The sequence below is a fragment of the Telopea speciosissima genome, chromosome 8 (assembly GCF_018873765.1).
Source record: "Telopea speciosissima isolate NSW1024214 ecotype Mountain lineage chromosome 8, Tspe_v1, whole genome shotgun sequence".
NCBI lineage: Eukaryota > Viridiplantae > Streptophyta > Magnoliopsida > Proteales > Proteaceae > Telopea > Telopea speciosissima.
Genome location: NC_057923.1, coordinates 51,944,285 through 51,966,828, shown reverse-complemented (window position 1 = coordinate 51,966,828; position 22,544 = coordinate 51,944,285). Strand labels below are relative to the sequence as shown.

The window sequence follows — 22,544 nt, the reverse complement described above, 5'->3', positions numbered from 1 at the left end:
GCCCCCACACCATCGTCTTCAACTCCGACCCTATCCTCTGCTCTTTTCCGCGACCCACCTCTTTCTTCCCTGTCCCAATGCCCACCCCCTCTCCCTCAATCCTTCGGTACCTCCTCCCTTCTGTCACCACTCGTCTTGGTCATGGCACCTCCAGTTCAAGGGTCCTTGCAAAATCCTTTTTGTTTGTTGGTAATAGGGTCTCTGAGGAACCACGACGGAGAAGAAGAAGAAAGGGGCTGGAATGCTGAAAATAATAAACAATAAGTAAATAAAAAAGGGAAAGAGAAAATGAAGAGGAGAGATTTAAAAAATAAAAGAAAAGGGAGAGAGAAAGAGAGAAGAAGAATTGAAGAGAGGTATATTTTACCGCATTTAGAGAGAGATGAGCTTGAGAAGAAATATCAGAGTTTAGGGAGCAAAGGAATGGCGGGGCAGCTGCCATGGAAAGGAGGGTGTGGGGTTAGAGGGCGGAACAGGGGGTGAGTGTGGGATTTTGGGCGGAGTTGCAGATTCGTTCCTCGGAGGAACAATAGGGGTCGGTGGGGTGGTGGTGTTCCATCGCCTTCTACGAAGAAGATGGAGAAGAATGGTGTGGGTCCCATTCATCTTTAAAAAATAATAATCATAAACCGTGAGTAGAAGTTGTTGGTATTATGGACTACACATTGCATTCAACTACCGCACAAGGAGTGAAATCTCACACCTCGTACGAGGAGCTGAACCAAACTCAGTAGTGAGAGTCCAAGAGGTACAATATGTGTACGTACAACATGTGTACAAGGACTAGTGAGAAGACAAAGTAGAGAGAATGAGAGGGAAGATAAACGTGTACAAGGGGGCTTAGGTTTGGAAATCAAATCACAAGAGTTGTATTGTTTCTCTTCTCTTGATTTTAAGTTGAAGGTTGGATCTCACTGCGTGTGCATAGGCGATATTGTTGAATCACGTAAATCTCATGTCTCTTCTGCACGTGCTTGTTTTATTTCCTATGCTTGTCGTTCTTGCACATACATTTTTTTGTGTCATACACAATTCTATGGTTGCATACCTAAAACTGTAATGTACATGTTTTCGTGCATTAAGTCATATCAGAAGTAGCCAAGTCCAACAAAAAGTAACTTAGTTGCACTTCAATAGGGCCTTCTCCCTTTCCTCCAATAGTGTATCCAAGTAGTTCATCTCACCCTTCTTGATTCCTTTCTCAAACTGCATAGCTAAAAGGAGAGCTTGGGGTCATCCTTGGTCCCTTGCACCATTGGAACCATGCACAGAGCCCCTTCCTCCATGATGCATATTGTGCTAATGAAGGGCATAGATATGACCTTTACCTTCTTAAGGAACTCCATGCCTAACATCACTTAAAAATCATCCATAGGCACCACTGACAGATCTATAGTGCCTTTCCACGTCCCAATTTTCATCTCGACCCCTTAAGCCACAACGTGAATGTGAGACGAGCTAGGGAGTTGAAAGCCTTGAGCCGTCTCTCCTCCTTAGAAAACTTTAGTCCAAGTTTCTTTGCGTCCTCCATCAAAACAAAGTTATGGGTCGCTCCTGTGTCAACCATATCATGTAAGGGCTTATCATTAACACACACTTTCATGTACATAAGTCCCTTTTGAGAGGTAGTGGCCTTGACCTATCTGGGCATTGATGACACTTATTTGTTGTTGGAACCCCATTTGGGCATCCTCATCCATGCTATTCTCCTCAGTGGTGCATTTAGAGTTTTCCTCTTAAGTCAATCCCTAGCCCGGTGTGGCCCATCACATAGGAAACACTTGTTCTTAGGGGTGTATTTATCATTCTTGTCATACTGGGGCTTGCCCTCCTTACTCTAAGAGGGCTTGCTAGTGTTTTCCTCAGGATAGTAGGACTTAAGCCCTTTGTATCCCCTACCTTTGACATTGGTGACTTTCTTAAGCTTGGAGTTATCCTCTCTATTAAACTCCACTAATGACTCTATGTGCAATGGTCGAAGTAAGATCTATCATTCTGCAACATTGCAGCTTTTACGCCCCCCAGTTTTGAAGGCCATCCATGAAGTTAAACAAGAGTTCTTCATCAGTCATACTTGGGTCTTCAAGCATAAGTGTTGAGAGCTCCTTCACGTAGGCTCGAATAGACCTTGTGTGTCTAAGCCTTTTAAGGCTTCTCCTTGCATAAAATAAGATTCTTTATTTATTTTTCAAGGTCATCCCATGTGTCTATGGTGCATGTATCTTTTTTCTATATCAGTATGCCTACTAGAGTAGCCATGTCAGTGAGGTAAAGTGGCAATCCATACCTTTGTTTGCTCATCGTCGAGTGTCATCGCTTCAAAGTCCCTTTCCATGTACCATAAGAAGTTGTTGACTTCTTGAGCATCTCTCTCCCATTGTAAGGCTTGGGTCATCTCGCAAGAGGTTGTGGCTCCTCCTGCCACTGCCCTCCTACACAATCCAATTCTCCCTCATCTCTTTAATGCTTGCTTCCATCTTACCCAACATCTCCCACAATTGAACCTTGAAGGCAGCAAACTCTTCCTGTTGGGCAAGTGCTATGGTTTTGAAGACACCTTGCAAGGACTACCGAGCTCCTTAAATTGGCCCATTAGCTCCCTCTTGATCTCCTCAACTTGGCCTTCAAGCTCTCCCCCTTTGCTCGGCAACACCAGGTCTCTCCTTTACCTCAGCCACAACTAGTTCCACTTGTGCTAGTTGTGGCTTCATAGCACCACCAACCTCAAAAGACTTGTATTTGCTCCTTCGCTTCCTGGCGTTGAAATTGGCCTCCCATCCTCTGGTTTGCCGGTCACCATCACATATCATGCCTTTGAGCTATACATGATGCCTTGATCTCACAAGCACGTCTCTCTAGTAACTGAAACTGTCATACCATGTTGTCACTAACTTAGTATTTGTTAAGCCAACTGTATCGGTACTTTGCATTTGTGTATCACTAAGTCAACCATCCTATACACCTTGAGGGACTTAGGAAGGGACAAAAGAGAACACTTGAAGAATTTATGTGAATGAGAGCTTTATTGCACTTGGAGTATTTGCTTACAACTTGGTTGCTTGGTTGGTACCTTGGCCAAATGAAGCCACCCCTATTTATAGACACCTATGGGGTACAAAAAAAAATTAGAATCTTTAAACTTGTAGCCAAGGAACCTAGAAATTCCTACCTCTTCAGGGGAAAACTCTAGAGCTATATATTTTTATTAGTATGCACAAGTAATCTTTAGAGCTTTCTAGTTTCTATAGGGATTTTAATCCTCTCCAATTCTTTGAATCGGCAATTCTTAGCAATACCATTTTTCCTGCAGGACACGTGGCATAACAACATCCTATGGTAGAGATTAATTTACTCATGTCATGAACCCAGAACCCGATTTGGGATATGAGTCATGAGTTAAACTCAATAAACGTGGTTTCCTAAAAAAAAAAAAAAAAAAATTAGCGCAGAAAGGGGAAAACAGTTTCAGACGGCAATGTTCTCTTCCCCTTCTTTCTCTATCGGTTCATCCCCTTCCTCCTTCCGATGACACTTGCAGCGATGGGAAAGCAAGGGAAGCAGAAGTTATTATTCACAGAACAACGAACTGCTCTTCCATCAGTAAAGAAACTCATTTTTGCTATCCATTCAACAACCAAGAGCAGAAACACAGAAAAGAGGAAGTTTTACCAAGACAAACACAAGACCCACCCTTGTAATTGAATAGTGTTGGAGTAGCTTTCTAGATCTTCTAGATTAAAATTTCAACTAGTAGAAAACTAAGGCAGGTCAATCAAGGTCATAGCCAATAAAAATTTTCAATAAAAAAGTAAGTTAAAACAAACTTTCTTTAAGAAGTTGAGAGCAGAGCTACATCATTATTTGTCACAGATGCACGCTCAAATTAACAAGCATAAATAATAAACCATTGCCTCATTATTCACAGAACACAATATGAAGATATTGGTTGCATTTTATCCATTATAAAAGAACTACACATGATGTGGAGTCACCAAAGAAGACTAATGAACAAAACATAAATCATGAAGCAAAAAGTGGAACCATTCACAACCATTCTAATAGAACAGTAGCTGTAGAAAAAAAAACAAAAATTGGAAGCTAGAGAGATATGAAAGACAAAAATAAATCTAAGAATAACAAAAACTGTTATACCCGTACCCCGGGATATAATTAAATATCATTTCTTCTCGTGACGTGTAGATACATTGCCATGTATCTTTGGTGACTGTTCTCCATGATGGTCAAACCTAGCTACAAAATCGTTGACCACAAGACGGGTTTGCCTGTGGAGGAAAGATTCCTCAACCGCCGTGGGGAAAGTTCGTTGACGGCGACTTCGTCGATTACCCTCCAAGTACCAGCCCGGGAAGCGAGGAGTTCGGAGAGAGCATCCTGGACCGTCACCTCACTGGATATTTCATTCGGTGATGAGCTTAGCATTGCTGAGTGGCGAAGTTGTCGGGTCATGGGTAATAAACCATGACAGGGGAAAAGTAAGTTCTAGCCTCAAGACTTATTAATTATTCTTCCCTTGGTAACCTCGAAGTGCGGGTCCGGGCTTGAACCGCTCGAGCTATTTCATGAGAGAAGGGAATAATTTAAGTTCGGGTCCCGCGTACCTTTAGGAAGTACATTGGGGACTTAAACCCATCTCATATGAACCCATCTAAGAATGGGCTTTTCCCTAATTGAGGTTGTGGGCAGGCCCATATAACCTATTGACCCAATGATGGGTTATTCCATCCACTTACCCACATAGGACTAATGGGTTGACCCATTAGGCCTCATGACCCATTTGACTAGAGGTACCCAAAGACCCATTTATTATAAATGAGTCCATGAGGAGAGAGAGAACATCACTTCTCCTTCAACATCCTCTTCTACCCTAAATCGTGGAGGAGAGAAAGAGGAGAGAAAGAGGAGAGAAAGAGAAAGAGGAAGGAGAGAGAGGCTTGGAGGAAGGTGGAGACCCCATCTCTTGGGCCGAAATCGTGGAGCTCTCATCTTGGGGAAGGTAAGCTATTGAACCTTCTTCTTTCTTCTATTTTGGATTTTAAAAGGGGTTGGGTAATGGGAGAGATTGACCTAGATCTCTCTTGGAACCTAGGAGTAGATGGAACTTTAAATCCAAGCTATGGTGGAGTCGGTTCACTCCATTATGAGCTCTAATGTGAGGGTTCTCATTGCCATTTGGGAGATTTAAGGTTGGACCCTAATGAGCTTAGGATGGAGTTTTCTAGAAGTCCTTGTGCTTTAAAACCACTTGAAATGGGGTCCTTGGAGGGAATCCTTCGGATTTTGGACCCGAAGGTGTGAGGGTTTACATGTGGTTTCGGACTGCAAGAAACCACCACGAAATTACCTTCCCAGAAGGATTCTGTGAAGGTCGGATTTACACTCGGATTCGTTTTTACGAAACCACATTTGCATCCGACCTTGACAAAAATTGTCCTGAGCCCCGTGAAGGCTCGGATTTACACTTGGATTCAGTTTTTCAAACCACATCCGCATCCGACCTTGACAAAATCGTCCCGAACCCCGGTTTCCTAGGATTTACATGTGGTTGCGATTTGGGCATGAAACCACTCCTGCAACCACTTCGTCTCTCGAAACCTTATACTTAAGTGTTTATGGGAGACCTTTTGGGATCCGTTCCTTTCGCTCGTGTAACCTTATTCCACTCTTTGTATAGGTTAATATATTCACTTTTGTGGCTTATTGCTTGATCGAGGCGACAACGATAATCGTGGTGCTTGGCGTATACGTTGTGAGTGGGTGTGGTTGTTTGGGCTTGTTATTATTATTGCACTATATATTATGTACTCATTATAATTAATAAGCATGTTTGCGCATATTGCATAATTTTATATCTATTTGTTATAATGTTGATTGGTAATGATGTATCTTGATGGGTCTCTTGGTGGGTGGTACGTTTAACCCAACTCTACAAACATTTATGAAGAAATTATGTTGAATGTCATGTTGAAGCTGTATGCGCCGTGCCGTCTTGTGCTTGGGCACTAAACCAGGATGAAAAGTTGATGCGCCTGGATTACCTCTCGGACGATAGGACTTGCATGTAGTATATTGTGGCTAGGATTTCACACCCTTATGCTACGACCCTTACCAACAGGGGTTTAGGTGTTGGGTAATCAGTACACCGGATTACTGTGGAGGTGGGAGAGGCCATCATGGTAGTATTGGTTATCGGGGTGCACCATTGAGTGGTCTTGGAGGCTTCGATCGGCGTAGGTCCCACGTGACAATTGAGGTTTCATTGTGGCGATAAGTTAAGTGACCCACAGTGTCTCCCCGATTGTCACGATAGCATATGCCATTGACTTAGTTGTTTGTTAGGTGGAAAAATGGACTTAACATGTGCATGCATCATTGGACTATATGAATTGCGTGTTTGTGCATTCCCATCCCCTCACGCTCGGTGGAGCTAACCCCCTCGTGCGCACACTTTTTAGATTATGGTGCGGTGTGCGGATATCTCGCGGGACTTGGAGTTCAGCCCTCGGGATACGATGAGATCGGTGAGGAGGAACCGGAGGCCGTGTTTGAGGAACATGGCGACGGTGTCCTTGCGATGATTGTGCCTACGGGCGTGAGGATATTCTGGACTCGATCCCTTTTTGATTACTTTTGAGGCTAAGGCCTATGGTGAAATACTTATCGTAATACCATTTTTGATAGTTATTAGATGGTCATTGGAAATGTAACTAATTCACTCGTATTTATCATCTAGCTTTGAACATCTTGTAACTATTCAATTTATACGCTTCGCAATACTCACGATCCTTGGAATGTAATATTCCTCTTTTCTCGCATTCTAATATTATATTGTGTTAATATTGGATATGATATGGCGTTGGGACAACGTGTCGGTGATCCGGCGGTTTAGTAGGATGACACGCGTCGTCCTAGTCACCCTTTATATGATATTATATTCCTTGTTGGGATGGGGGCGTGACAAAAACACAAGAGGGAAGTATATAAACCAACCAGACATCATGAATCCAAAGAAGAATCAGAATATGAGAAACCAATTAGAAGACCAGTATAAAGCAATCGTTGATTAAAAAATGACAAGATAACTCACTCTGTTTCCACGAGTTGTCTCAACAGGGCAGAAGGCTACAGGCATCCATTGCTGCAAGTGTCATTAGAAGGAGGAAGGGGATGAACCGATGGAGAAAGAAGGGGAAGAGAACATTGCAATTTTTTTGTTTTAGGAAACCACGATTTCTGGGTTTAACCCATGACCCATATCCCAAATCGGGTTCTGGGTTCATGACATGAGTAAATTAATCTCCACCATAGGATGTTGTTATGCCACGTGTCCTGCAGGGAAAATGGTATTGCCAAGAATTGCCGATTTAAAGAATTGGAGAGGATTAAAATCCCTTCTATAGTGTTCCTCTACAAGTATTAATCTTTCTACACGATGGTAAAAAATTCCAGATCATGGACCTTGCCTAACCCAATGGATTAAGTCCCTGGGCTCAATGAGGTTGACCCGTGATACTATGCTTGCCCAATTGTCGGGTTGTTCATAAACATTTTTATGGACGGTTCGACCGGCAAATCCATCCGCAAAACCTAAAAGCAAATTGAACAGGTTTTAGTCTGAGACTTGAACTTCGAAGGGTTCTGCGAGAAGCGAAGAAGCGAGGAGGAGCCGCCATAACACCTCAGAGATGCCTAAATCGAAGCGTAACAGACCTGGTGAGTTTTCTTCGGCGGCCTCCACCCAAAGCCCTAATTGTTGTTCTTCGCCAAAGTTTTCACTGTATATTTTTTCATTAAATTGTCTGGATATTTCAGTTTGAGCTCGCATAATGCAGTGGGAAGTGGGTTTTACGTTAAGGTGTTAAAATAGAACTAGTCTCAGATTCATTACCATTTTCACAAAACCCTAATGTGCTTTTGAGTTCACTAAATTCTCTGTTTGAGAAGCTCAACAGGGTTTATCTAATGTATTGAGGATTCTTTTGTTGCTAACAAGTAGCGGGAAGTAAACATTTACTCGAATATCTTTCAGTTTAATACTTGCAGTGTTTGAGTGGTTTTATGGAATGCAGTCACATTATCGAAGACTAAGAAGAAGGGAAGGGGGCACAAAGAATCAATCGTGAATTCGATAAGGGATGCAGTAGAAAAATTCAACTCTATCTATCTTTTCTCTTTTGAGAATATGAGAAATCAGAAGTTCAAGGAGTTTAGAGAGCAGCTTAAGTCTACCAGCAGGTAAATTCGCACTTTTTATTGAAATCTAATGTCTGCTTGCTTTCCTGAAGAAAGACTGCATTTTTTTTTGTCTAGCCCCCATTTCCATTTACTTGATGTAACGTTATATTGTTGCTATGTCAGGTTTTTCCTTGGATCCAACAAAGTGATGCAAGTTGCTTTAGGCAGATCTTTTGCTGATGAAATAAGGCCTGGCATTCACAAAGTCTCTAAGGTAGACATGCTCTCCAATGTTGGAGTACCTTTTCTGTCATTTTTTTTTTGGTGCTCACAAAGTTTCTTTGTTTCCTTCTCAGCTATTGCGGGGAGATACTGGGCTTTATTTCACTAATTTGCCAAAAGAAGAGGTCCAAAGGTATCTCTCCAACATTCATTGTAATAGTATAAAAAATGCCTGGACTTGGGGATATAAACTGAATTTCTGGGTTAAAATTTTTGGTTGATGGCATGGAAATGATGTATAGTATGTAAATGCACACGAGGCTATTCTGAAATGACGCCAGCTTCAGGGAGCTTCACTTTTAGGGAGGCAGCCAGCAGTTTCATTTACAGGCCTTGATCTTTATTAATAAATTTGACATTGCTGGCCTTGGCCTTCATTAATAAATGTGTACCTTCTAGTATTCCAACATCCAGAAGCATGAAAGGGTTTGATTAGTAAACCTCCTGTGGAAATCCATACGTGCTTGTCATTGGCTCTAGAAGCTGTCAGGACACATTATTTATGTAAGAATTATAGTTACATATTATTTATGTAAGAATTATAGTTAAATCAAGTTAAAGATATTGATGCGGCTTAGACCTTGTGTGTCATTCATTCCTTATTCCTTATCTTGCTTAGTTAGTGGAAGTAGTCAGGACGCATTAGTGATACCGTATTGTTAAATTATAAGCTAAACACATGGATGCGCCTCAGAATGTGGTTTCATTTGTCATTCTTTAATAGTTATCTTGCTTAATTGTGAGAAAGCTTTTGTTAGAAAGGTTGAAGGTCTGTATAAAGTTTTTTCAGGTCTTTCTTATTTGATAGTTATCAGATGCTGTAATGGATTCTTCAACAGTTAATATTATTTAATTTTAATTATTCTATTGAGGGATATAGTTGATAAATTGTCAGAAGTTATTGATATAAAAAGGAATACCAGACCATAAAGGCATCAGAAGGCAGGTTACATGCCAGCCAGGACTAGGTAAAGACCATAATAATTGCATTGATATGGATAGTCTCATAGTCCACAAATGAGTTACCTGTTTAGACACCACTTTTTGTTAGTGAATCTTGATAGGAAGGGTACTGCATGAAGAGTTGTATCTTGTAAATCTATATGCTGTGCCATTTTCCATATTGTGAAGTCTTTCTCTTACATTCTAGTAAGAAATTGAAAATATTTCTTGTTCTTTGGAGAGTTTGTTCAACTTTTGGTTCTCCTTTAGATATTTGAGTTCATTTCTTTCGTTTATTCAGCTTCCCTTCTTTTTTTTTATGTCTTTCTGCAGATTGTTTGAAGAATATGAAGAATATGACTTTGCAAGGACGGGAACCACAGCTACGGAAAAGGTTTGAGTGAACCTATTGTTTCTATCTTGTATCTTGTAGTAGATTGTTTAGACCTGAAGAGCTAATTACTAGACTCCATTAAAGGAGCTTGTTGGAAGAGTATAATATGAGAAATTGTTGTCTTGGGTGTGAAGCATGTTACGCCCTTTTGCCTATTTTCAAGAATCGGTCTGTTTTAATGTAACAGTAGGGGATATAGCATTAACCCCAATACCCCATCACTATGAGTCAGAGTTTTGTGAATTTCTTAAATATCCCCCCCCCCCCGGGTGGGCAGTGAAGGGGAGAGCAACCATTTCTATTTTTCTCCCCTATAAATCAAAATGTGTAAGTGACCAGAATCCTTTTTTTATTTTTTTTTCACTTTTACTGAAGCTGCCTGATGTGGGGAACTTATGATTTGAATGGGGATGCAGGGATGTTAGCTGTCTAAGAATTAGAAATATAACACATATATGGATGTGAGTCTCAGTGTTTGCAAATTTTTAAAAAAAGGGGACTCAACATGACCTCCTATGTTCCTGAAAAGTTAAAAGATTTGTTTATATCTAATCCCAGGGAGAGTTGTAGGATTTGGATCTTACAACCTAGAACCTGGTAGCCTTTTTGAATTTTGACAAAGTTCTTTATGGCAGCTCCTCTTGATTTATCAAGGCTTACATCATGTCAGGATGTTCTATTCTTTTCTTTTCCCATTTTGCATGGGAACTGCCTTGATCAACCAAAAAATGTGCAAAATGCTTCAAAAAGGGAGAAGATGAAGAGGGGGTGAGGAAACTATATGCTTTAGTCTTTTATTTTTAAATTACATGAATGAAGAGGGGATGATTTAGGATATACCACCCTACATGTATAAAATGGGTATCTTGGATGATAATGAATTTCGATATTGGAAGTTGGGTTGGGGATAATTTATCGGGTTCAAAGAAAGATAATGGAAACAGCCTCTCTATGAAGTGGGGGTAAGGTTGCGTACATTTGCCCCTCCAAGATCCTGCAGTAGCGGGAGCCTTGTGCACTGGGACGCTCTTTGGACACTTTTTTTTAAAGAAAGATGATGGAATTGAAAAGTTAAGGTGTTGGTTACTCTCTCCCCAGCTGGAGAAATCAAAGAAAATGATGTTTTAAACTTTGGAACTATCTGAACCTTGAAAGAGTGGGATAACAAGGCATTATTGGGGGTGGGCTGATGTAGATAAGTCACTTAAAGGGCTTATTTTATTGGAAATAAATTTTGGGTTGGGTTATATATGTTTATTTTGCAATTGACCAATTTAATGAGCCTAAAATATGGGTAGAAAGTAGGAAAACGGGATTTACTTCATTAGTTTAGTTAGAGTCCTGTTTTGAGTCTATTTCCTTCATTATTTCACTTTCTTAGTCAATTTAGGTTATCTTAGTTAAGGATAGGGTTAGGCATTTCCTTTTTAGTGTCTAAGTCTATTTTTGAGTCTTCTATATAAGTTTGTAAAGGAGGCCAGCATTTTACACGAATTTGATTAATGAAATATTGGCTTGAGCCTTTGTGAAAATCTTCAGAGAGGATGGGTGAGATACCCATGCTGAGATAGCCAACCCCACATTTCCCCATTCCCTTCCATCGGTTCTTGATTCCAAACCCTAATTTTGTTCAAATCGAGTTCAAGAGTGCTACAAGCTTTTGGGATTTCTTTCAACTGATTGTCACATCAATTTCTTGAAGATTACTACATCAAAATCATTGCTGCCAAAGTACATCTCCATCAACCGATTCAGCTGGAGCAATCCAAACAATGATATAGGAGAGTCTAGGGGTTTCTCAAAACTCTAATTGCTGCTCGATCTCCGTTCTCTATTCTGATAGGCTTCTCTCTATTAAGGATATTATTCATTCTTGATTGCTGCTTCAACAGGTTATTACTTTGTGGGATTATTTCTTTTGGTTATCTTTTGAGATCTGATCATTCTTCTCTTACCAATTTTTGAGATCCCATTGATCTATTGGGAATCCCATTACTCTCTTAATTGTTCTTTGGAGATTTTCTATTTGATCCTGCATGGGATTAGACTTATTCTGGTTCTAGTCTTAGATTAAGTAGGCATCATTGTAGCTAAATAGATTTCTTCTTAACTAGAAGGTCTTATAGATAGTTATGTAAGGACTGTAAGGTTATGCTTGGGGAGGGCCTCATCATTACACATAACTTAATGGTTGTGGATATGTGCCTCACTACGTAGAATTGTAAGAAAGATGAGCTTATTTGTCCTAGGATAAGGTGGTGGAGCTTAAAAGGAGATTCTTCGAAATCATATACTGATAAAGTGGTCAAACAAGGAAAGTGGGACTTTGAGGGAGACACTCATATGATGCGTAATGATATGGCCACTTTTATTAAGAAGGTTGCTAAAGATGTTCTAGGCAAATCGAAAGGAAAACGTCATTCCTCGAGGGAGACTTGGTGGTGAGATGAGAGGTTCAAGCAGCCATTCAGACTAAGAAAACTAGTTTTTAGACATGGCAAAGGATTAAGGATGTAGAGGATCCATAAAGGTATAACTTTGCCTGAAATAAAGCCAAGAAGATTGTGGGAAAAGCAAGGGCGAAGAAATATGGAGATTTTATAACAATCTGAGTACACAGGAAGGGGAAAGATAAGATAGCTAAAATGAGGGAAAGGAAGAGTAGAGATCTCGACCATGTTAGATGTATTAACAGTGAAGATGGTAAAGTACTAATAAGGGATGAGGGCATTAAGGAGAAACTAAAATCTACAAACTCTTCGAGTAATAATGTTCCAGAAGACTGCATTACCTGTCAAGACACCAAATGTCATAAAAATATATACGAAAAAATAGGGTATCTGAAGTAAAAGAAGCTTTAAGGAGGATGAAAGTATGCGAGGCACAAGGCCAAGATGAGGTTCCAATAGAAGTGTGGAAGAGCTTAAGAATCTGTGGTTTATCTTGGCTAAACAAGTTGTTTAATAAGATTCTGAGCACAATAGAAATGCCAGATGAATGGAGCAGCATTGTAGTTCCGATTTACAAAAATAAAGGTGATATTCATGTTTCAATAACTATAGAAGCATAAATAATGAGTCATACTATGAAATTATGGGAGAGGGTTATTGAAACCCACCTAAGATAAGAAACTACTGTTACGGAGAACCAATTTGGTTTTATGCTAGGAATATCCACGATAGTTTCATTATACTTGGGAGACTCTTGGAAAGATTTAGAGACTGCAAGAAGGATCTCCTTATGGTCTTTATTGACCTAAAAAAAGCTTATGATAGAGTCTCTAAAGAGTCAATCTAGCAAGTATTAGAGAAAAGAAGTGTTTCACGTAAATTTGTGGACATAATTAAAGATATGTATGATGTTGTGGTGACTAGTGTAAGAATTGTGGGGGGTCAAGTTAGTGAATTCCCAATTACAATTGGGTTATTGATGCAGCCCAGAATAATGAAACCCAAGTCCAAGTGCATACACAAGTGCAGCCCTTAAGGAGGTTAGCTTGTATCCGGGCCCAAGCCCATTTGATCCACTTGAACCAAGGCAAAGAGAGAACCAAGCACCAAGTGGCTAGCCCACTTTTCAACCCAACAGCCTAGCCCCACTCAAAGAAGTTAATTCCACTAGTGGTGGGATCCTAGTCAAAGTCTTTTGGTCTTCTCCATACTACACTGCATCCTATGAGCACTATCTTGGTTTTCAACAAACTCTATCTTGAGTCTCCACAATGAAAGTCTAGGAAAGCTCCACTTCAACATGGAGAATTGCTTCATTATATGGAAGATTACATCAAGACATGGGAGACCTCAACAAGTCTCTATTTCTAGTTTTCTTATTCAATTTATTTTCTATATAATTTGCCATTGGTTCATATCACTACTTAGGCCAAAGTTTGGGAATCACTATGCTAGTGGAATCTCTTGTGGAATGGTGGTTGTAGTCTCCTAGGTAAAAAATTGAGTCCTATATAGGAGACGAATTTTATGATGTAGGATGCTCGATTGAAATTCAAAAATCTCAAAGTTGCTCCATTGCTTCATTATATGGAAGATTACATTAAGACATGGGAGACCTCAACAAGTCTCTATTTCTAGTTTTCTTATTCAATTTATTTTCTATATAATTTGCCATTGGTTCATATCACTACTTAGGCCAAAGTTTGGGAATCACTATGCTAGTGGAATCTCTTGTGGAATGGTGGTTGTAGTATCCTAGGTAAAAATTGAGTCCTATATAGGAAACGAATTTTATGATGTAGGATGCCCGATTGAAATTCAAAAATCTCAAAGTTGCTCCATTGCTTTTTACTTGTGAACCTTGAAAAGTTCCTCCATAGAAACCAAGCTGAGTTTCTCTCTTCCTTGTAGAGTTGGGCTTTCATTCAGCCTTGAAGAGCTATATCTTTCAACATGGAAGAGTTGAAGTCATCACCTTAAAGATTCAACCTTGAAGTATTGAAAGTTGAAGCCAATTTCAAACCTTTCTCAAATTTGGACCTGTGCAGGAATAGTCCCTTGATGGCCCATTTTGACTATCTATCTTGTGGAATTTGAGAAAATCCTATTTCACAAAAGTTATAGCCTTGTTTCTTAGCTTCAAAACCCAATTTGAATCATCCTAATCTGATATTTGAGCAGAGAGATATCCCTGATTTACTGATTGAAGGTCATTCTGCCAGAAATCTCTGTTACTTTTAAAAGTGCAAGTACTCTCCCGATTGAGTTTAAGCAATCCCGTGAGGGTGATTGCTTCAGTTATGCATCAAGGATCAGCTTTAGGCCTTTAGTTGTGTGTGCTTATCATGGATGATTTAACTAGAGACATTCAAGAGGAGGTTCCTTGGAGTGTGCTTGTTGTTGACGATATTATTTTGGTAGATGAGACAAAAATAGGGATTAACACCAAGTTGGAGTTGTGGAGATCAACCTTGGAATCAAAAGGTTTTAAGATAAACCTGATTCTAGAGGCATTTGAAAATAGATTCAATTATCTACAACTTTCGTGAAATAGTGTTTTTCAATCCGTCACTTCTCTTCCTCTCATGGCTTCATCCAATCCCTAAGTCAAGAGATTTAGCTAGCCATTGAAGAAGTAGGAGGAGGAGATAAAAGGGATAGAATAAAAGACAACATAAAATTAAACTAAGCAAATCAAAGAGAAGAGATAGGGTATATATCTGAAATGCTTAGCTCCAATGAGGATCGATCCTCACTTGAACTTTGCCACATCCAAGAACGAAGAACCAATTACAAAAATAAAAAGAAAATTACACATATGATCTTAAGTGGAAGGGAGAATAAAATTCTGCTTAACAATGCTTGAAAATAAAAAACAATTGGAAAAAAAAATTGAATCTTCCAATAATTCCACTAATCTTCAATGTTGATTAAGCCCAACAAAATAAAAGAAATTGCAGATGATAAAAAAAAATTCTAAGAGCTCCAACGGAAAGAGGCATGAGGGAGAGATGAAAAGAGTGAATAATAATGAGGGAGGGCTGACCTTATAGAGAAAGTAGATGGGAGAGATTTAGAAAGATGGAGAGAAAATCGTGTAAGGATTAGGAGATGGGAGCCGTGGGTTTCTTTGAGGGAAAGGAAAGATTTTAGGAAGGAGGTGAGGTGGTGTGAGAGAAAGGAGGAAAGAGATTAGTGGCGGGAATAGGAAAGAAGAGAGAAACATGAGAGAGAGAAGAAAGGAATGAGAGAGAGAGTGTGGCCGATTGGGAGATGGAGAGAAGAGAGAGGGCAGCAAGGCTGGTGTGTGGAGGAGAGCTCTCCTTTTTGGTAGCTTGCTAGAAAAGAGGAAAGAAAATAAAATACAATAAAAATCCAACCAATCCCAAGAGATACCACCAATATGTGGTAAGCTTCCCCAAGAGAGAAAACTACCCAACGTATGAGAGGGAGAGCCCAATCCCTAACAAACTAACCAACTTGGTTCCAAATTAGAAAGTAGAAATAAGATTCCCTAACAAACTAGAGTTCTAACTAATTAGAAGATTACAAATAATCCAATCTTGAGCCAATCTTCCTTGTATTAGGAGCTATCAAAACTGAAACCAATTCCTCCTATTGAAGAGAAAATTGTTGGAGAGAGAGATGGGTTGTTGTGAGAAAAAAAATAGGAAAGTCCACCTCATCAGATTTCGTTGGACTTAGCTTGATCTTCATCCCATGATTCAGCCCTTGATTCTCCATCGAGAAGATCCACAAATCTTCTCAATTTGTTGACAAGTATACCCCTTGTGAAAAACGCGGACTATGGAATGTGGCCCAGTAAATTTCGTTTCTTCCTGCTTGGCTCTTCATGGGCCATAGTCCAGCCCTTAGTAAGTTCGCGTATAATACGCGTATCTGAACGTTTAATTCAAAAAAACATATTTTATCGTATATTTCCGTATATATGGTAAAATACTTGTTTTTTAAGTACATCCATATTATACACGTATTAAACACGAATTAAACGCGTTTAATACTTTTTAATTTAAGTTTAGTTTTGTTTAAAAAAAAAAAAAACTCAAAACTTAAAGAAGAAAAAACACAAAACAAAACCCTCGCATAATACGATTTTGGTCTTCTTCTCTTTGAACCCTAGCCGTCGACTGCCCCCATTCCATTCATCTTCTTCATCTCCGTTCTCATTTCAGTTTAGGTGGCCAGTTAATTGCAGCTGGGTAAATTGGTGATTGCAAAGGCAAATGAACTGCCATTGGTGATGTTAGTTCATCTTAGAGATGAGTTCATTGATGTGAGCACATCTTAGAGATGAATTCTAGAACACATTATTGTCTTTTTTTTTTTTTTTAATGTCGGATGAGATACTTATATTGATATTTTGATTTGTTAAATGATAATCTTATGAGATGTAATAGGGGATATTATATTGTGTTTATTTTAGTTGTGAGGTTTCTTTTTGATAAAATCATTGTTTATATTCTATTATTTTGTTTATTAGGTGGTGCATGTGTATTACATAGTGAATATATATCCGTATCTTTGCTTATAGAGCGGCCGTATTAAACACGTATCGTATTATTGTCATATGCGTTTTATTACACCGGATTTTTGAAAAGTATTATTGCCGTCTAGTTCGTTTAATTGCCGAACGTATCCGTTCCAGTTCAATTGCTGTTCCCGAACTTACTAACTAAGGTCCAGCCCATATAAGTGTGCCTAAAGTAAAACTTGGATGTGGACTTGGGCTTGAGCTGACTTGACTTCTTACATTTCAGCTCACACGGGCTCTTTTCAGCTCCTCAGCTTTATTTGGGCTGCTCTTTCAAGAATGACCTAAAACCTGAAAACACAGAAAAACACCTTGAGTAGCTCCATTCCAAGTATAAAAATGCAAGAATTATATGTCTAAATTCACACATAAATGTGCTCATCACTACACATCCATCTTAACATCCTCATTTTCGTTACACGTAGTTTATCTATCTGATGCTTCTTAATTGTCCAACATTCAACATAATACATCATAGCTGGTTGTACGACTGTCCTATAAAATTTCCTTCAAGCTTTAAAGGAATGCGTTGATCACACAACACTCCGGATGCTTCTCTCCATTTCATCCATCCTATTTTTAATTCTCTTGGAAATATCATCCTCTATATCAACTTTATTTATGATTGAGCCCATATATCTAAAATAATCACTTTGTGGTATCTCTCTTTCATCAATTTTCACTGTTTCATTATCCATCTTAGTGTAACTAAAGTTAGACACCATATACTCTTGTCTTTGTTCTACTTATCTTAAAACCTCTTGATTCCAAGGTTGATCTCCACAACTCCATCTTAGCGTTAATCCCTACTTTTGTCTCATCCACCAAAACAATATCGTTAGCAAAAATCATACACCAACTCGTCTTGAATGTCCCTATTTAAATAATCCATGATAAGTGCAAACAAATAAGGGCTTAATGCTTATCCTTGATGTAGCCCAATTGTAATTGGGAAATCACTACCTTGACCTCCTATGGTTCTCACACTAGTCACTACACCATACATATCTTTATTGTGTCCACATACTGACTTGACACCCCTCTCTTTAACACATGACAAATTACCTCTCTAGGGACTCTCATAAGCTTTTTCTAGGTCAACAAAGACCATATGGAGATCTTTTTGGCAGACTCTTAATCTTTCACTGAGCCTCCTAAGTAAGTAGATAGCTTCTGTCGTGGATCTACCTGGCATAAAACCTAATTGGTTCTCTGATCATCAATTTTAATAATTCTTTGTTATTAAAAATCTTTGGAGATCTGGTTTTATTCCTTGTGTGCAATCCTGTTGCAAGCTTGTCTTCCGCTAGATCTCACTGGTTCGAAATTAGCAATGCAGCTATCCTCTCTACTTTAGTTTGTCATAAATTGATGATTTGTCCTTTTGATGAGTGTAAATTGGTAATTTCTTTGCTTGTTTCTCGTTTATGCAATGCTCTGTAGTTGCTTACTTATTGTCTTTGTTTGGTTTATTAGGTGGAACTCAAAGAAGGGCCTCTAGATCAGTTCACACATGAGATGGAGCCATTTCTTCGCAAGCAAGGGATGCCTGTACGATTGAACAAAGGTGAGGAGGAGCTTGTTTCTGTTTTCTTCCCTTCTAGATGAGTTAACCTTTATGTTGGTGATTATTTTATTAATCATATGTAGGTGTGGTGGAGCTTGTTTCTGACTTTGTTGTATGTGAAGAAGGAAATCCTTTATCACCTGAGGCAGCTCGCATACTGGTTTGTCCATTCTTATAACTCTACTTGTCAATGTTGTTATTTTTAGGTGTAATGGTTAGTTGCCATGAGCTTGACTTATTTTTCCTATTGCTGTTACTGGGAATCATTTCAGAACCTTCCCCTTCCAGTGATATTGCCAATATGTATCCTTGTTTTGAAGTATCTAATTTTATCAGTAAATTATCAGATGAGGGATGGTGCTTCCAATTATGGTACCTGTTCAACCTCAATATCAGCCCTATCATGGCATACTTTTCATCCAATCTTATAGCATTGTTCTTGAGGTAAAAGTAGAAACATGGGCAATGGCCTGGATGAAAAATTGTCATACTGTAGAGTCTTACTCAGCTTGCGATGTTCATCCTACGTAGATGTTCTGCTAGGGCATAGAAATCAAAAGCAAAATTATCACAAAACACCCCATTTGGATGGGGCAGACACCAATCAAATTATCCCAATCCCCGCCGGGGGGGGGGGGTGTTAAAGGGATATCACTACATCTAGTTGTGGATCTTTTGTTTGGAAGTGTTATGTGAGATGCATAATGGAGCAGGAGTGGAATTGGATTGGCATCAACCTGATCCCCTGTAAGCTACTTGAGCTACTGGCTGACATTTTGAGTCCTGATGGGCTTGGGTGCGCATGATAGGTCACCCTTGGGTCATTATAGTTTGGCTTTTGGTGCCAGGCTGATGGTGTTGGGTTGATCATTTAATTTTTCTGCAGCTATAGTTATTGAGATGATAGTGATTTAAATTTTCCTGGGTTTGATTGATCCCTATGTTTGTTTATTTGCAGCGTCTGCTTGGGATTAAGATGGCTACATTCCGCCTTCATCTAATCTGCCTGTGGAGCCCAGATAATTTTGAATTATATAAAGAAGGGCTGGATTTTTCAGATGTTGAATCTTCATAGGCCCCTGCGCGCTGCGGGTATGTGTGCGAGCTGCGGGTATGTGTAAACACTAAAGATGTTCATGCACCTGAACTGTATGAATGGTTATAGGTAATACTAGCATGATAGGTTGGGGGATGTTGGGTGCTAGATTGAGTCTGGTTGAAAATTTGTTTTTCTGCCTTTGCTTGCCCCTGTGCTTAGGCCTTGTAATGTACTGAGATTGAGAGGTAAACTAACATCTTGTTCACAAAACTTATTTTGGTTTTCATGAGCGGAGTAGTTACTTTTTGAGGCAAACTGGCAATATAACTGATTTAAACAGTCTAAGGAATTGAATCTAACAAGTAAGAGATTTGTCTATAAGGGAGAATGAGTTTCATGATTTTGTGGACTGGGTTGTTAGTATCTAACAATTAAGCAATTCTACCAAGTAGATTTGTCTATAATGGAGAATGAGTATTAAAACTTGGTGCCTAGTTTGTTTGTTGTATCTTTACGTCCAGAAAATTCTACTGGAATATTTTCTTCTGGGGACTGAGTACTATGATTTAGGGACTTTTTGGTATCATTTTGCATTTCTTTTTGCCTATGTAAATAAATCATTACTAAAAGCCATTTTAATCAAAAAATAAAAACTGTTTAGTACCTACTAAACATAATAGATTGTAGAATGAAAAATAAGTTTTGTAGCTAAGGTTTGAATCCCTTCTCGAGTTGTAAAGCTCAAGGTTTCAGTCCTTCCTCGGTTAGGATTTTGTATCCAATCCTAGTGGGTCAGGTAAGTTAAGCTCTTATCTTTTATTATCTTGTTTCAGTTACACTTTAAATTTTCCAAACTCTTTCGTTCGATTGCAGATATACACTGTAACTGTTATTGATTGGGTCTGGTATGGTATGATGGATTGTTGTATCTCTGTTGTACTGAAATTTTGTTTTCTGCCTAGTAGGTTACTGCTTATTTCCTTCTGTCATTCTCCATTATATTTTCATTCTTGAATCTATCAATCAATCAGTAAACCTCCATTCCAGCCGTCTGGTTTCTCCTTCATTCCAAATTCTATTTCTGGTGAATTTTTGTATTGGAAGATGGTTGTTGCATTCAGTCTGAAGTTCCTTCACACCGTTTGTGATACCCCGGGGATTCATGATGATATCAAGCCCAGTAACATCTTGTCGGACAGCCAAGATCGCTGATTTCGGTCTCGAGTTCCTTCAAACAGTAAGGCTCATTGTAGAAAGAAGAAGGGGGCTTGCCTTTCTAAAAATAAGAGCAGTGGTCTATTTTATTCCTCATATTTGGGTCCTATGAGCATACGCTCATTAAGCTTGAGCGAAACAAAAAAGAAGGAAAAACGTTTTTGGCCACAATACATAATAGACAAGAGTCTATTATGATTTTAGGGGCGTTTTCATTTATTTTAAACAAAAGCAAGTTTCAAAAATGATATCAAACACAAAAAAATGAAAAATTGTCAGAAAATGAAAAAGAAAGATGATACCAGAAAGACCCTTAGTGGGGTGGCAGCTTTGTGGTTTCTGTGGATAGTTTTTGAATGTACTACGCCACTGCTGTTCTGTGGAGGGTTATAATTTATATGCAGGCTTACCCTTGCATGCATTCGCAGAGAGCCTATTTCGGGAAAAATGAAAAGACATTTGTATTTGTTCTTGGGATTTAGTGTTTTTCATGGGTGAAGAGAGAACCACTCATGGTGACTGGATTTTATTTATTTATTTTTTTTATGGTAAAAAAGAAAAGGGTAATTTACACATACCACCCCTGTTGTTTGCGAAAGGTTTGACGAAAGGATCATTTTGTCCCCAAGTTTTGGAAAATTCTGCATACCCCTGAGGTTTGCAACCGTAAAAATAAGTTCATTCCGTCGTTTATGACTAACATCGTAAAAATCTGATGTGAATTGTCAAATTGCCCTTGCAAGAAACAAAACAAAAAAAAAAAAAAACTTGCAACTCATCTTCCCCAATTAGTTTTGGAAAATTCTGCGTACCCCTGAGGTTTGCAAACGGCAACAAATAAGTTCATTCCGTCAGTTTATGACTAACACCGTAAAAAATATGATGTGAATTATCGAAATTGCCCTTGCAAGAAACCAAAAAAAAAAAAAACTTGCAACTCATCTTCCCCAAATCGATTGGGGAAGATGAGTTGCAAGTAATTGCAGGGGTAAAATTATCCTTCGTGACTGAGAATGCCAGCGACGGATTACCAGGGTTCTTCACTGCCTTTTTCCTCGATAGGTCGTTCGTTATTGAGTATTAGGCGCGATCAAGTTCATTCCATGGAAGGGAACCAGGAGCCTACCAACCTGGAATTGGAGCTCGAGGGGTTCCAGAAACAGGTCGTTGATCGGTTCAATGATCTCCATGCCGTTATCGATGAAGATCTGCTCTCCCTCTCATGGATCCATCACCTTCTTGATGTGTTCCTCTGTTGCCAGGAGGATTTTAGGGCTATTTTGTTCAAAAGCAAGGCCCTCGTCTCGAACCTCCCCGTAGCAATGAAATTGTTGCCACCGGTGGGGTAGCAGTTGCTGTCTATACCATGAATTCGGTGCTTCTGTTCGTAATGTGGTCTCTCGTAGCTGCTATACCTTGTCAGGACCGTGGCCTGCAAACCCATCTCTCCATCCCTCGCCATTTCCCATGGGCAATCTCAATTCTTTCACTCCAAGAGCGGATCACGGAGGAATCCAAGAAACGGGACCGAAAGAATGCGAGTGGGTTGTTGAAAGAAATCCATCAAATTGAGAAATGTGTGCATCACTTAACGAAAATGGCCGATGCAGTTCAGTTTCCCTTGACGGAGGAACGGGAGAAGGAGGTGAGACAGGGAGCATTGGATTTGGCATTGGTATTGGATACAGTGAGAGAGGGATTAGATCCTTTGGAGCGCCAGGTAAGGGAGGTGTTCCATAGGATCGTGCGTAGCCGATCTGAAGGTCTGGACTGTATGGGTAAGGCAAGCAATTCTGAATGATCTGAAATTCTGAAACCTGAATTCTGGTCCACCTTCAGTGTGCATCGAATTGTACAATTTTGCAACATATGTTTGGGTGATTTTTGGTTTTCTGGGTATGCAACTCAGT

At 39.4% G+C, this 22,544-nt stretch overlaps 2 protein-coding genes across 2 annotated transcripts; both read left to right on the top strand.

Moving 5' to 3' along the window:
- The first annotated feature begins 7,593 nt into the window (after positions 1-7,593).
- LOC122638391 (mRNA turnover protein 4 homolog) lies at positions 7,594-19,725 on the top strand. Its single transcript, XM_043831334.1, has 8 exons — positions 7,594-7,731; positions 8,088-8,253; positions 8,377-8,467; positions 8,550-8,608; positions 9,751-9,811; positions 18,290-18,380; positions 18,464-18,540; positions 19,339-19,725. The coding sequence occupies exons 1-8, from the start codon at positions 7,704-7,706 to the stop codon at positions 19,453-19,455; spliced, it is 690 nt and encodes a 229-aa protein (XP_043687269.1). The 5' UTR covers positions 7,594-7,703; the 3' UTR covers positions 19,456-19,725.
- Positions 19,726-21,737: 2,012 nt separating this feature from the next.
- LOC122672424 (protein ROH1-like) lies at positions 21,738-22,544 on the top strand. Its single transcript, XM_043869902.1, has 2 exons — positions 21,738-21,797; positions 21,908-22,544. Exons 1-2 carry the CDS (start codon positions 21,738-21,740, stop codon positions 22,433-22,435), a joined length of 588 nt encoding a protein of 195 aa, XP_043725837.1. The 3' UTR covers positions 22,436-22,544.

What these genes read in the sequence shown, in the direction of transcription:
- LOC122638391 (XM_043831334.1), top strand. Translation starts at nt 7,704, where the DNA reads ATGCCTAAATCGAAGCGTAACAGACCTG. An exon ending in CAGCTTAAGTCTACCAGCAG is followed by an intron (nt 8,254 to 8,376) that starts GTAAATTCGCAC and finishes TTGCTATGTCAG; the next exon opens with GTTTTTCCTTGGATCCAACA. An exon ending in CTGAGGCAGCTCGCATACTG is followed by an intron (nt 18,541 to 19,338) that starts GTTTGTCCATTC and finishes GTTTATTTGCAG; the next exon opens with CGTCTGCTTGGGATTAAGAT.
- LOC122672424 (XM_043869902.1), top strand. Translation starts at nt 21,738, where the DNA reads ATGGAAGGGAACCAGGAGCCTACCAACCTGGAATTGGAGCTCGAGGGG. An exon ending in TCGAGGGGTTCCAGAAACAG is followed by an intron (nt 21,798 to 21,907) that starts GTCGTTGATCGG and finishes GGAGGATTTTAG; the next exon opens with GGCTATTTTGTTCAAAAGCA.